Here is a 13,752-nt window from a genome sequence, read left to right as displayed (position 1 = left end):
TCGGCTATTCTTACTATAATTCTAGAGTTGTGGCACCTTTGATCTCATTCTTAACTAGGACAGAAAGAAAAGACAGGCTTTTCTGTCAGAAGTGACTCGTGTTTGGATATTTTTCATTCATCTTTCTTATACCCCTGAGGGTTATGTTTTTGTGTTTTTCTGGAATGGTGTGATTCTCTATTTGTAGCTTCGCAGTTTATAAAATATGTAAGTGGGGAAAAATATGCACTTTTAATCTATTTTACAAAATTGAGTCTATTCTTCCAGTTCTTCTCCAATTAAAAAAAAAGTCATTCCACCTTTCTTGCTTTTCTGACTCTCTCTAATCCTCACCAATTTAGACATCCCCAAACTTAATAAACTCACTATTTTTAGAACAGGACACGTAGTGTTCTCAGTGTTTGAGTATGGCATTTAAGTGTTCAGTAGTATAAACATCTACCTTAAAAGACTTTCTTATCCCTTAAGGAAGAGTATGTACCAGGTAAATGTATGAATTCAGATTTATCCACAGGCAAATATGTGATTTAGTTAGAGAATAATTTAATGGGTAGGAAGAAACATTATACTTCTCCCTATCTTGATGCCAGCTTAGGGGAAGAGTGTCATTAATCTGCACCATTTTTCATATTCCCCTTTTTGCAGTTTAAGATGAACTGCTCTGTTTCAATGCAGAATTCTATCCACGTCTTCCAAAATCCTCTATAATGCATAGTCAAATTTTTACAGCCAAACAATTGTTTTACATAATGGCTTCACTTGTATTATTAATTTGCCTAAGGCACAGTTCACCTCTCCACTTTGCTTTTAATCTGCATCTCTACCTCTAATGATGCAATACTTCTGGGAACTAGGTTGGTCCTAATGAATTTACAACGTACAAGAGGCCTAGAATAAAGAATCTTTTAGGGTCAGGGAACAAGTGAATGGTCCATTAAAAAAAATCAATTAGCCTCATAATGTAAGAAAACTGTTTGCGTGTTTCAATAACAGTTTTTACAAGTATGTTTTATTTAAACTCATGGATCCTGTAACTGAGCAGGGAAATATATGAGACTCATTGAATTGCATAAGCAATACTTGTTTAGTGTGTGTTATTTTGATAAAGCAATTCTGCTTTTGTAAAACCTCTTTCCTATTCTGTCTATTGGCATTGGCATTGCTCCTTTTGAGAATGAAAACTGCAGCCTCTTTGGGAAGAAGCTGACTGGAGGTAATAGAGAAAACTAAATAAGCCACTGCCTATATTCTCATGACAGCTTTTCCTTCACTGCTGATGGGCAGTGAAACATCTCCTGTAATATTATTTACTACTGTAGCTATTTGAATTCCAAAAATAATTTCAGCTGATTCTATCTAAAAATAGAAAACCTGATATTCCTTAGTTATTAGTTATGTCAGGTCCACATACCAAAATATTTTTTTTTGTCTGTACAAATCCATGAAGCCTGAATATGACTCGATAGAATATTGAAAAATTGAAAGGACAATAAATATAGCTGAAAATGATTTTTTCTACCATGTTAATATCTATTTAGATAGTGAAAGTAAGTTAGATTCTTCAGAGCAGGGGTCTGAGATGGAATTTGCCTTCATTCTTGCTCCCTTCCCTGCTTTTCCTTCCACTTGCTGCCGTCACTGGGAGCTGGGGTCTCGGATACAAGCTGTCTACCGGGAGAAAAGAGGAGAAGGATCCTGCTGTGGGTCTGTCTTTGGGCTTCACCAGCTGTCCCCTGTCAGAACCAAAGCCTCTGTGCCTGAGGTCTCCTCTTCAGAAGGAAAACAGTAAGGGTGAAGTTTGCTGATCCTGAGATGTGCTATTTTGATTTCTAGCTTTGAGCACTGAGCCTGGTACCCTACCTGTTCAGTGATGCTGTTGACAACATTTGGTAGGCCCTATTAGCTCATTTGGGCTTCCCTGGTAGCTCAGCTGGTAAAGAATCTGCCTGCAATGCAGGAGACCCCAGTTCAATTCCTGGGTTGGGAAGATCCCCTGGAGGAGGGCATGGCAACTCACTCTAGTATTCTAGTCTGGAGAATCCACATGGACAGAGGTGCCTGGCAGGCTACAGTCCATGGGGTTGCAAAGGGTCAGACATGACTGAGTGACTAAGTACATTTAGGGACTTCTTCTGGCCTGGAGAATCCCATGGACAGAGGAGCCTGGTGGGCTACAGTCTATGTGGTCACAAAGAGTCAAGACATGACTGAGCAACTGAGCATGCATGCACACACATTAGCTCATTCCACCTCACAAAAGGATGGGGCTCTGATTCCCAAATAACACAGGTTCAATTACATGATCTCTGTAACTTTGGGCCCACTCAGCTTCAAGTATAAAGCACATCAGTGGATTTTTCTGTTAACTCAGTGTCAGAAGTAATCTTTGGCTTTCTACTGTATTCTTGCTCTGTTGATAGCTTCATTTATATTTTAATGGTATATAAATATTGCGGTTTGGGGTTTCCCAAACAGCATTCATCAGCAGAAAAAGGGCTCCACATGCAAATATATTTGAGAAACACTTGGTTAAAAGCAGCTTATGCATATTTCTTTACTCCATTATTTATTTCTCAACAGCCTAATTCTGTTCATGTACATTGTGAGTCACCAAAATGTGTGTGGGCATGTTTGTGCTAAGTTGCTTCAGTCGTGTCCGAGTCTCTTTGGCTCTAGGGACTGTAGCACGCCAGGCTCCTCTGTCCATGGGATTCTCCAGGCAATACTGGAGTGGGTGGCCATGCCCTCCTCCAGGGAATCTTCCTGACCCAGGAGTTGAATCCATGTTTCATACATCTTGTGCATCAGCAGGCAGGTTCTTTACCACTAGCACCACCTGGAAAGCCCACAGCCTAGAGAATCATCACTTCCTAACTTACTTACTCATAGATATATATCCTTCTTCACTATTTCTTCCCACAAAATCCCAGTATCTCTCAGAATTAAGAGTCATTTGGGAAATACTGATGACAAGTAAAGACCATTGGCTCTTAGTTTAGCCATGGCCAGGTCATTCACCTAACTGGCAGAATTGAGTTTTTTTTGTTTTTTTTTTTTTATATGATGACCACAATAAGTTTAGTGAACATTCATCATCTCATATAGATACAACATTCAGGAAATAAAATTTTCTGGCCTTTTTGCCTCCAGTTTCCAATCACTGGCATTTCTCTTTTCACTTTTACCAAGTGTTTCCAATATCTGCTTTGAGTAAGTTCTTGAAATTTTGATAGGAACTTTTTTGTGGTCTTTCTTAGTTATAAGATCCTTTTCAGAGATGGCATGTGTTTATTTGTTAGTTTTTGCAGGATTATCATTTAAAAAATGTGTATCAGAATATAGTAGTAAGGTTTCTGTAAGTGCATGAGTAAGAATTAGTGAAATTACAGAAGGAATAGACTATATAGCAACAATAGGTGCATTTCCTGTGCATCTAAAAGAATAAACAATTTTCACTTCTGTTTTACTTGAACCTTAGGATTCAGATTCCCTGAATTCTGACATCAGAACCCAGATATTCTGGATAATATTTGCATGCACGTCACATATTGTCATTCAAATACAAGTCAACTTTTAAAGCTTATCCTTTTAATGCAAAAATATATTTTTCTATAATTTAGCAGGGTTCTTCATATTTTCTCTGGCCCCTTAAATCCTTCAGAAAAGTCAGTTCTAATCAATGAGATTAGTTCATCAGACATATTTTAAGAACTTATTGTTCAGGTGAACAAATTTTTAAAGAATCTATGAACATCATGGAAGTCCAAAATAGACCAATACTTGGGCAAATTGAAGCAGATTTTATTGACAGTCTGTAACTAGAGTAGGAAAGTCAGTTTTATTTTTGATTAGAGCTTTCTTAGATTTGGCATTATAGCATCTCTTTGAGTTGGAAATAATTGTAGGTGATTTGACATTTGTGAAAGCCAGAACATAATGTGAGTGAATGAGTAAGTATCTATGAGAGAGAATAGTGAGTGTGTGTGTGTGTGTGTGTGTGTGTGTTTTGGTTAGTCAAATATCATTCTAGTGGTTTATTAGCATAAAAGAGAAATTTTTCTTGTTCACAATATATTAAATAAAATGATGGTATAAAATTTTTATTCTTATTATAATTCTTCCTCTGTCAAGAATTTCTTACCTTTGTTAAGATGGAGAAAAGATCTAAACCTCATAACATTAAAAAATCAACATAAGACATTATAATCAGTTGTGAAAGTTGATGACCACAGAGCTTTGGGAAGGGGAGAGGTTGGTAGGGCTGGAGTTAATAAGGAACACTGTACAGAGATGATAATTGGGGTCTAGATCTAGTTCTCAAGAACTCAGCATGTAGCAAAGTGAGTAGTTCTGTACCCATGCTTAGACAAAGGGCTGCTGATGGGTGTACATTCTTGTAACTGCGTAGATTCTGGAAAAATAGTGGTTGTGTTAGTGGATAGTATTGTCTCTGTGAAAGCTTTTCTTTGATCTTTTTTTCAACTTTTAATTATTTTATATTATAAATCTGCTGTTTCCTCATTGTAGCTTTGAGGGATGAAGTTTGACTCCCCCATCCCTAATCTACTATAACCACTGTGGTTTTCAACAGCTGCCTTCTTCCCTTGAATTGGAAATATCTTTAAAACAATTGTTCCTATTCAAGAATTTTTTCTGAGAATCCATTCAGAACATTGGAAGGCTTTTCCAGTCAACTTTTGCCCCAATACTATAAGCATATTAAAATCCTACTTAAAATGATAATTCTTCATTTTCAGTGGGATATTTTCCTTCTTTTGGGAATTCAGCATAGATAGTCCATTGGCAGCTTACATCTAGGTAGGTGGCAGTTGTTTGATTTGCCCAGCAGGGTAAGGTGAAGATTGAAGATTTTTGATGTCTGCCATTTGCTCAACTGTTTTGAGGGGCAAGTCAGCATTCAATCAGTTGACCACAACCTCTCTTTGGGCAAACTGTTTTTTCCAGTTGCCTTGTTGCTTACATTTCATTCTGCCACGAAAGTAGGATTTTCTTTGATGAATTTCTCTAATACCGATTTTTAGACAGGAAATATTGTTGGGAAAAGATCCAGGAACTTTGTTCCCAGAAACAAGCTTCCATATGGTAGTATAATAAGTTGAGGACAAAATGTTCCCCAAAAGAGTTGATTTCAAGCTCCTGAACATTGTTTTGAAGATAGTTTACACTTATCTAATATATAGCAATCTGAAATTTATTTTAATTTGTATGTTAAAGTAACATGAGTATATCCTATCTTTTGTAGATGTTAAAAGCATTTTTTTTTTTAATTAAAAACATTAGAGGTCAATTTCTGCTTCTTGGAGTTTCTAAAAACTTATTATTCAGAACATTCCATGTATTGAGCATTCATAATGTTGGAAGTAGAAGTATTTTGAATACAGTAGAGTAATTTAAGGAACCATTGATTTTTCTATCTTGAGAAGTTGATTCCTTAATAGTAGTGCTTATTAAGCCTTGTGTCTTTTCTGGATATGTAAGGACTATACTTCATAGTCATAAAAAAGTTATTTTCATTTTACTCTACTGCAATTAGTGTTAAAAGCCATTTATTGTAAAAGCAAAAATTCTAATGAATAGAAATGTTACAAGAACAGAAGTCTTGTGTGTTTTATCTTCATCATGCATCATCCATTTTAATTAGAGAAAAGGGTGGTGAACACTGTGACAAGAGTCTGGAATGAAAATCATTAATTGATGTCAAGCTGAAGAGAGACTGTTAGCATGAATTTAGTGACAGCAGGAAAGAAATTAACCTTATTACTTTATTTAGTATATTACATTATTTTGTGTATTATTTTCTATGCAGGTTCAAGGCAATTTCATTATCATAATGGAAAATACTTTTTTTTTTCTAACAGAAAAGAAAGGTGTGAATATTTATGTTTGAATATACCAAATTGAAATGATAAATTCTTTATTAAAATGTTTAAAGGTCTTAATAAAAAGTTTTAGTAGTTGTTTTCACATTTTTTTCTTAACGTTCCAAGAATTGGGAAATAGTGCCTGAATGTGTTGCCCATCCATGTCAGAACAGCTGTCTGCCATCATTTAAACCTCAGAATGGTTCTCTTGTTTATGGCTCAGAATGACTTTCTGGCCTGCTTAAATCAATAGACATTTATTTCTTTGGCTAAGTTTTGTGCTAATCAGTTACTTTTGTCATTGCTGAGATTTGGCCCAAGATAAATTAGATGGATACTGCTAAACAACAACCTGACTGTTCAGAAAAACGGATGAGTCTTACATCTTAGAGATAATTTGTGACCCCAGGGTCACCGTGAAACAGCAGAGGGGGTGTCCTTTTATGGCATTGACCATCTGGAGCTGTTAAGGGCTACACTGCGAGACACCCTCTTTTTGAAAAGTTTCCTTAAACTATGTGATTTTCCTTAAAAGCATTTTCTCTCCTGAACCAAAAAAAATTTTTTTTTTCTGAAATGAGAAAAATATGACAATGAGTAATAAACATGAAAATATATGACATGAATATATAACTTTTGGTTGTGTTGCAGTCTCTTTTCTCGCTTTATAATAAATAAGACATTCAAATGTAAAAGTATAAAATAAAATCATTGTGTGACTTTTATTGGCTCAATTGTCACTGAAGTGCACCGAAACCACAGTGCATTCCTCGTTCTAAAGCTCTACTTTTAGTGCCACTGATGCAGCAAGCTTTGTTAGCATCTATTTCTAGGATGAACATTAGAATACACGTTGGTTCAGGGTAGTAACCAGATTTGTCTGTTCTTGAGTCCTATCTCACTGTTGGTGGCCACAGGTAAACTGTAGTTTTACATTTTACATCTAAATTTGTGATCCATTTTTAGTTAATTTTTGTATCAAGGATGAAGTTTAAATTCAAAGTGGGTTTTGCTCTGTTTGGTTTTGTTTTCGTTTTTGCCTATGGATGTCTAATTGCTCCAGCACTATTTGTTGAAAAGACTTACTTCACTGAATTGCTTTCGTATAATTATGAGAAATCAATTGGCCATACTTGTTAGCTCTGAGTTTTTTTATCCTGTTCAACTGATCTAAGTGTCTCTCCCTCCATAGAAACCACACCATCAAGTGTGATTCCTCCCACTTTTTTTGTTCTTATCCCAATTGTTTAGCTATTCTATCCTTTGCCTTTTCATATAAATTTAAAAATAATCTTGTTTGTATCTACTAGAGTCTTGCTGGAGTTTTATAGGAATTACATTAAGCTGTTTATCAACTTGGGGAGAACTGACTTTACTATGTTGAGTCTTTCATTCATGAAAATTATATGTCTCTCCAGTTTTTAGATCTTCCTTGATTTCTTTCATCATCATTGTATAATTTTCAGCATGTAAGTCCTGTACATGTTGTGTTAGGTTTACACCTATGTATTTTATTCATATCTATAAACAAACCTTTCTAGTCAGTGTATTTCATTCTTTTAGTGGTTGTAAATGACATTGTAGTTTAATTTTGGCATCTGTGTTCACTGCCAACATATAGAAATATAATGGATTTTTGCTTATTAATATTGTATTGCTATTCTGTTACCTTACTGAACTTTCCTTTTAGTTATAGGAGATTTTTTGTAGATTCCTTGGGATTTTCTACAAAGACCACTATGCTGTCTACAAATAAGAATGGTTTTATTTTTTCCTTTCCAACCTGTATGCCAGTTATTTCCTTTCTTAAGCTGACTTCATTGTATAGAATTTCACTATGTTGAATTATGGTGGTAGGAGCAGATATCCTTACCTTTTTCCTGATCTTAAGGGAAAGCATTCAGTCTTCCTCCATTATGTTATCAGTGGGTTTTTTATAGATGCTTTTTATCAAGTTTAGGAAGTTAGTTTTGCTCTATTTAGTTTTTTTGAGGAATTCTCTCATGATAACTATTGAATGCATTTTGTCAGATGCATTTTCTGCATCAGTTGATATAATCTTGTAACTTTTCTTCTTTATCTATTAATATGATGTATTACATTGTTTGATTTTTAAAATATTGAACCAGCCTTGCATTCAGGCAATAAACATCACTTTGTCATGGTGTATAATTATTTTTATATATTACCAAATTCTATTTGCTAATATTTTGGTAAGGAATTTTGTTTCTATATTCATGAGAAATACTGACCTGTAGTTTTCTCTTTTATTAATGCCCTATGTTCATCTGATTTTGTATCTTTTCTGTATTCTTTTAAATACATTTATGTATCATTTATTCTAGCAGTGGTCTACTTTGAATATAAAAAAGTCAATAACTTTGCAATAAAATGTTAAACAAAGCCCAAAGTATTGCTTTTATAAATAAGACTTCACTTTTAAGTAAACATTTAAATTTATAAGTATGTAATAGAAAAATTTTTCCCATTAAAAGTTATCAAAGTTCTATCAAGGGTTGTTGAATTATCTTCAGCTAACTAAGACCAGCTTAGCACAATATCAATAGATTGATTTCAGAATTTGGTTGAATGCATGCCTTCTTGTCCTGAAACTCAGGATTTTGTGAGCTTTGTATACATCACAAAAAATCAAAGTCAGTATCATTAAACTGAGATCTTTTGCCACTAATAAAGAATAATAGTGTGGATTCATACTTAAGTTTCAAAGTATGTTGAATGTGTATGGTATCATAATGAGAAGATCGTACATGTATATACATACATAAATGTATGCAACTACAGTATATGTGTGTATAACTTTTTAAAAAGTGACTTTTTGCCTCAAAAAATTTCATGAATAAAATGCAAGTGGATGCCTAAAACTATTCCTTGTGGATTTTTAGAGTTAGTTAATAAGTGATAATTTAAAATAAGATGTAAATTATGAGTATGTCTTATTGACATGAACAAAGCTATCTGAAATGATAATTTTTGAGAATCCATGACATTACCTTGATAATCTAAAATGAATATAACATTGTTTATCCTATCCAGCTTCTTAGAATTGCATGAAAGAATATGTATTTTGCAATGTATTTTGATGAATGTTCTATATCCAGTTCTTAGGAAAGGCATAGTTTTTCTTGCTCCAACTTATTTTAATTTTACAGGATTCAAGCCAAAACTCGAGAATTTAGGGAGCGACAGGCTCGGGAACGTGACTATGCTGAAATCCAAGATTTTCATCGGACATTTGGCTGTGATGATGAGCTGATGTACGGGGGAATTTCTTCCTATGAAGGTTCCATGGCTCTCAGCACCAGACCTCAGAGCCCAAGAGAAGGACATATGATGGATGCTTTGTACGCCCAAGTGAAGAAGCCGCGGAATTCCAAACCTTTACCTGCAGACAGGTAGGCTCCAGGAGCAATCAGAGTATTGCTTCCAAATCAGCTATTATATAGTTTGTGACAAGGGAGTAGATTGTTCATCAATTCTCAAGCAAGAACTGCCTTTTATTAACGGGCTTTAAAAAGCTGTTGAGTCTAAGAGCATCAAGTTTACACAAATCAAAGCCTAATGGAAGGAACAGTAGAGATTTTGATAGCTTGTCTCATGATCCCAGCGTATTTCATCTTGTTCTTAAAATGGGTTCTGATGGGAGAACTAACCTGTAGTTTAAAACTCAGATAAGAAAAAGTTGAAAGTGGTTCTTCAATTTAAGACTTTTTTTTTTTATTGTGAGGTGAGCCTCTAGTTATGATAGACGAGCAATGACATGAGTTGTTTTAATTATGGTTTATTTGGACCTATTTTTTTTTTTTTTGGTGACATGATTTTCATGTCATGAAAGAATTACTGAATGAGATGTATAGTATAGCCAGTCTTCAAACTGCTCGTTAACAAGCCACAGGTCTGATTGTATACATTAGTGCAGCACAAAGGAGTGTGATGCTGACCCTGTGTTAATGGATATATATATTTCAAATTTTATCTGAAACAATTTAGGAACATCTTTTTCCATCCCTCCATTTATATATTCATGCACCATATAAAATTTAGTTCATGAAGAAAATAGTACACATTTCTTTTTATTTGAAACACATGCATGCTATTGTCATAAACAATACACTCATTCCATCCCATCTTATAATGGTGTCATAATCATTGCTCTGTAGTGGAGCTGTGCTTTGAATATTAAAAGTAGTAGGTTTCCCTTCAAACTAGTGGTTCTTTAGCATGCATCAGATACCTGGAGGGCTTCTTAAAACACAGATGGTCTAACCCTTTTCCAAAATCAAAATTCTGGAGAAATCACAGAAATTAAAATTTTGTGTTTTGTAATTATTTTTTTCAGAGATAAGCTATCCATTGAACAATGATATTGCTAATCCAAAAAGTTGGGAATTATGGTACCTGTGAAGTATTTCTTCATCAACCTATGAATATGAATTTGGCTTGGAAATAATGGCTTCACCTCCATTGCCTTTTTCTGTCAGAATGAAAGCTGTAAAAAAGTGTTTCTAAGACTAGAGTAGTGTAGAGACTCTTCAAAGAACCATCTCTTGATACTGCAGTATAGAATTAAATTGCTTTGATTATAATGTTATTTAAATATGTATAAAAATAAAATAGGGCTGAACTCCTTCTGTTTATAGCCATTATATAACTATAAAACCAAACATCTTTACAAATTAAATACAAACAAAACAGCAAAACCATTACATGCAAATGAACAACATTACTTTAATGTGGCCAATAATGTTTTTTTTTTTCCAAATCTGAAGTCTCACACAAATCACAAGCATGAACGTGGTGGTGGATGCTCCGTGGCAGGTTTGTTGCAGTTTGGCTGACTCAGTTCAGCCGTCGCTCTTCTCAATTAGATTCTGCGGCTCTTTTGCATGTCTGTAGCCAGCGATCTTTGACCTGTGCACCCTATCGATGTATCCTAAGGCATGAAGTTCAACGTGCTTCTCTATCATTAACTCAAGACATCGGTGAAAGTAGCATTTCTTGATGCCTCTGTATGTATAAGCTTAAATTCAGACAGGGAAATAACATACAAGATGACCTACAATATGGTTCCATTAACTTTCTGAAAAGTTAAATAATGGAAACCTAAAACTTGAAACTCCTCAGAGAGAGTTTATACCCAGTAAGGAATCTCCCAGCAACTAACTAAATTTCACCCAAGTTTGCTGTTGGTGTCAGATGAACTTTACTATTCAAATTTTTGGATTTCATGGGAGCATCTCCAGTCCACTGACAGTGTGAAGTGTAGCCTGAATCTGTTCTGGGATTTTTATTGTTCAGTAAGAAAGCCATATTCTGAATTTCACTGTTTATCATTTTGATTGATCTGATGGAAATGTGGATCTGGTAGCCCCACGTGGAAATAACCAGGGATCATTTATTAAGTGCTGTGAATTTGATGTCAGAATGGGACACTTTCTCCATTTCCGCATATTATTTATAAAATTTTTTTTTTTCTAGAATCGCTTCATACTCTGGCAATATATCCATGCCTGTTTAATCGACTTGACATGTGTACTGTTATCTGACTGTACCCTTTGGTCATAGTGTCATTGTTATTACTTTTTATTAATGCTCTTGATAACATTCTGTGTTTTCGTATTGGGTGGATGCCAGAGAAACCAGACATATTCTTCTATTTTCTGTGAATAACAAAGCTCAAACGTACAAAAGTTTTGGCATATTTAACTTTTATCCTGCTTGTAACCAGATTCTATTGTCAATGATTTCTAATCCTATGTCTCCTTGGTGGAATGTATATCCTATTTGATTGCTGTGTATTCAGAGTGTGATGCAGCTGATCAAAATCAAATCAGAACTCTAATATCAGTTTGTTTAGTAAGGGCTGTTTACAGTGAAGCTGTGAAATAATATATAATTTCCATATTGGGTATGACTTTATCTGGGCATTCATAAATGCCCATTGTTTACCTACGACCGAATCATCATTTTATTCAAAATGTCAGCCTGCAGGTGTGTTATCATAAACTTTATTCAATGTTTCTTGACACGCAGCAAAAAGTTTCTTTTTGTAAGTTATACAATTTCAATCCAAAAGTTTTGTGTGCTTCGAATTCTTAAAAAAAATATTGATGGAATGACAGTCAGTATGTTTTTTATTATTTGAGAGCACCAACAATTCGTATTTTTATAGTAAGATCCCAGAATCTGTAGTTAAAAACTCTACAGAAGGATAGTTCTAATGGACATTTGCTGACTGTCACCATGCAATCATTTGCCACCAAGAGAGCACTGTCCTCAAATATAATTGAAATAAAATAGTTACTGTGCTGCTATAAATCTAAATAGCAGGAAAATAGTAGGCTAGACTCCCCCAGCTTGCTGAGGACACCTTAATGGAAACATAAATACCATAATCACAAGCTTTTTGCATGCATTTTATGACTAAAGTGAAAATGCCGATTTTAAAAGAAAAGACCTCTGTGAACTTGTTTTCTCCCCCATTAAAAACCGGAATCCAGTTGTGTCAAAAGGAAGTCTGCCAAACACGGAGAAAACTAATTTTCTTAGTTATGGGCCATTATTAAACATGCGCTCTTCTTAAAAGGTTGGGTCATATAACAAAGTTGTATTTGCTATTCAAAAAGTCAAAGACCGTTTTATTTACTTACATTTACTTAGTATTTTTTTTTTTAAATCTCTGCTTTTCTTGAGATGTGAGAAAGATATTTCAAATGGAGTCCATCTCATTGTAACGTGTGTTTTGCAAGTTGATGCCCTTGCTGATGAATGAGCTCTACACTGACCCCATCTCAGTGTTCCTCCTACCCATCTCTGACCTTGGCCAGCTCCATCCACCTCCTCCATCTGCCTGGACCACCTCTCTGTCCCTACTTACTGAGGATCCACTTTCCTTCTTCTTGGCTAGCCCTGTGAACACTATTCCAGATCCCAGTCCTACCCCTGCAAGGAGCCTGCTCCTTGGTCCCCCTTTTTGTCCCTTTTTAGCCTGTGTGTCTCTGCTGCCACTTCCTCATAGCTGGTGAGCTTGCTGATGTCTTGATCATGTTGCTTAAAAAAAAAAAAAAGTCTTTTTTACCCTCTGGCTATTCTCTGCCCTATTTTCCCTCTTCACTTCTAATCCAAACTTCTTGAAAGACTAATCTAGAATTGATAGAGACTGCTGTTTCTTCTTTCCTGCATCTTGTTCTCTCCATGTGGTAGGGGGAATAATGGCCCCTGCAAAGATGCCCCGCTCTAGTCCCTGCTGCTTCTGCTGCTGCTGCTGCTAAATCCCTGCAGTCATGTCTGACTCTGTGGTCCCTGGAACCTGTAAATAGGCTCCTTCATGCAGCCAAAAGGACGCTGCAGATCTGATTACATTATCTTAAAGTGAGGATGTTTCCCTGGATTCTCCAGCTGGGCCCAGTGGATCATAAGTGAAGAAGGCAAGAGAATCAAGGTCAGAGAAAGACTTGAAGATGCAGACTGCTGCCATAAAGGTAGGAAGGGGCCATCAGCCCAGGAGGTCAGTGGATTCTAGAAGCTGCTAAAAGCCAGGAAGCAGGTTCTCCTTGAAAGCCTCCAGAGGAACCATCTCTGTTAACCCATTGGCTTAAAGTCCAGCAAAACCCACCTCCAGCACTCAAATGTGATAAACTGGAGTTATCTTAAGGCAGTAGGTTTGTGGGCATTGGGTTACAGCAGCCATGGTGTGTTAGTTTCCCAATCCTGGACTCCTGGTTCAGTGAATGCTTCTGTTTCTTCCCTCTGGGTCACTCTGGCCTCCCTGAAGCTCTGTTCTTTTAGTTTTTATGTCCGGTACTGCTATCTCTTGCTTCCTTTCTGACTCTTTCTTCACTGTCTCTTAAGA

General features: G+C 35.6%; 1 protein-coding gene across 20 annotated transcripts in view; it reads left to right on the top strand.

The window, feature by feature from the left end:
- Nucleotides 1–13,752, top strand: part of PARD3 (par-3 family cell polarity regulator) — a 588,875-nt gene that overhangs the window by 436,984 nt on the left and 138,139 nt on the right. For all 20 annotated transcript variants that reach the window (XM_027560026.1, XM_027560020.1, XM_027560017.1 and 17 more), the window contains one exon: nucleotides 9,053–9,295. In XM_027560026.1, coding sequence (XP_027415827.1) covers nucleotides 9,053–9,295 — 243 coding nt within the window. The remainder of the gene's footprint in view (nucleotides 1–9,052; nucleotides 9,296–13,752) is intronic.

This window comes from Bos indicus x Bos taurus, chromosome 13, assembly GCF_003369695.1.
Source record: "Bos indicus x Bos taurus breed Angus x Brahman F1 hybrid chromosome 13, Bos_hybrid_MaternalHap_v2.0, whole genome shotgun sequence".
Taxonomy (NCBI): domain Eukaryota; kingdom Metazoa; phylum Chordata; class Mammalia; order Artiodactyla; family Bovidae; genus Bos; species Bos indicus x Bos taurus.
This window is presented reverse-complemented; position numbering and strand designations above follow the sequence as displayed.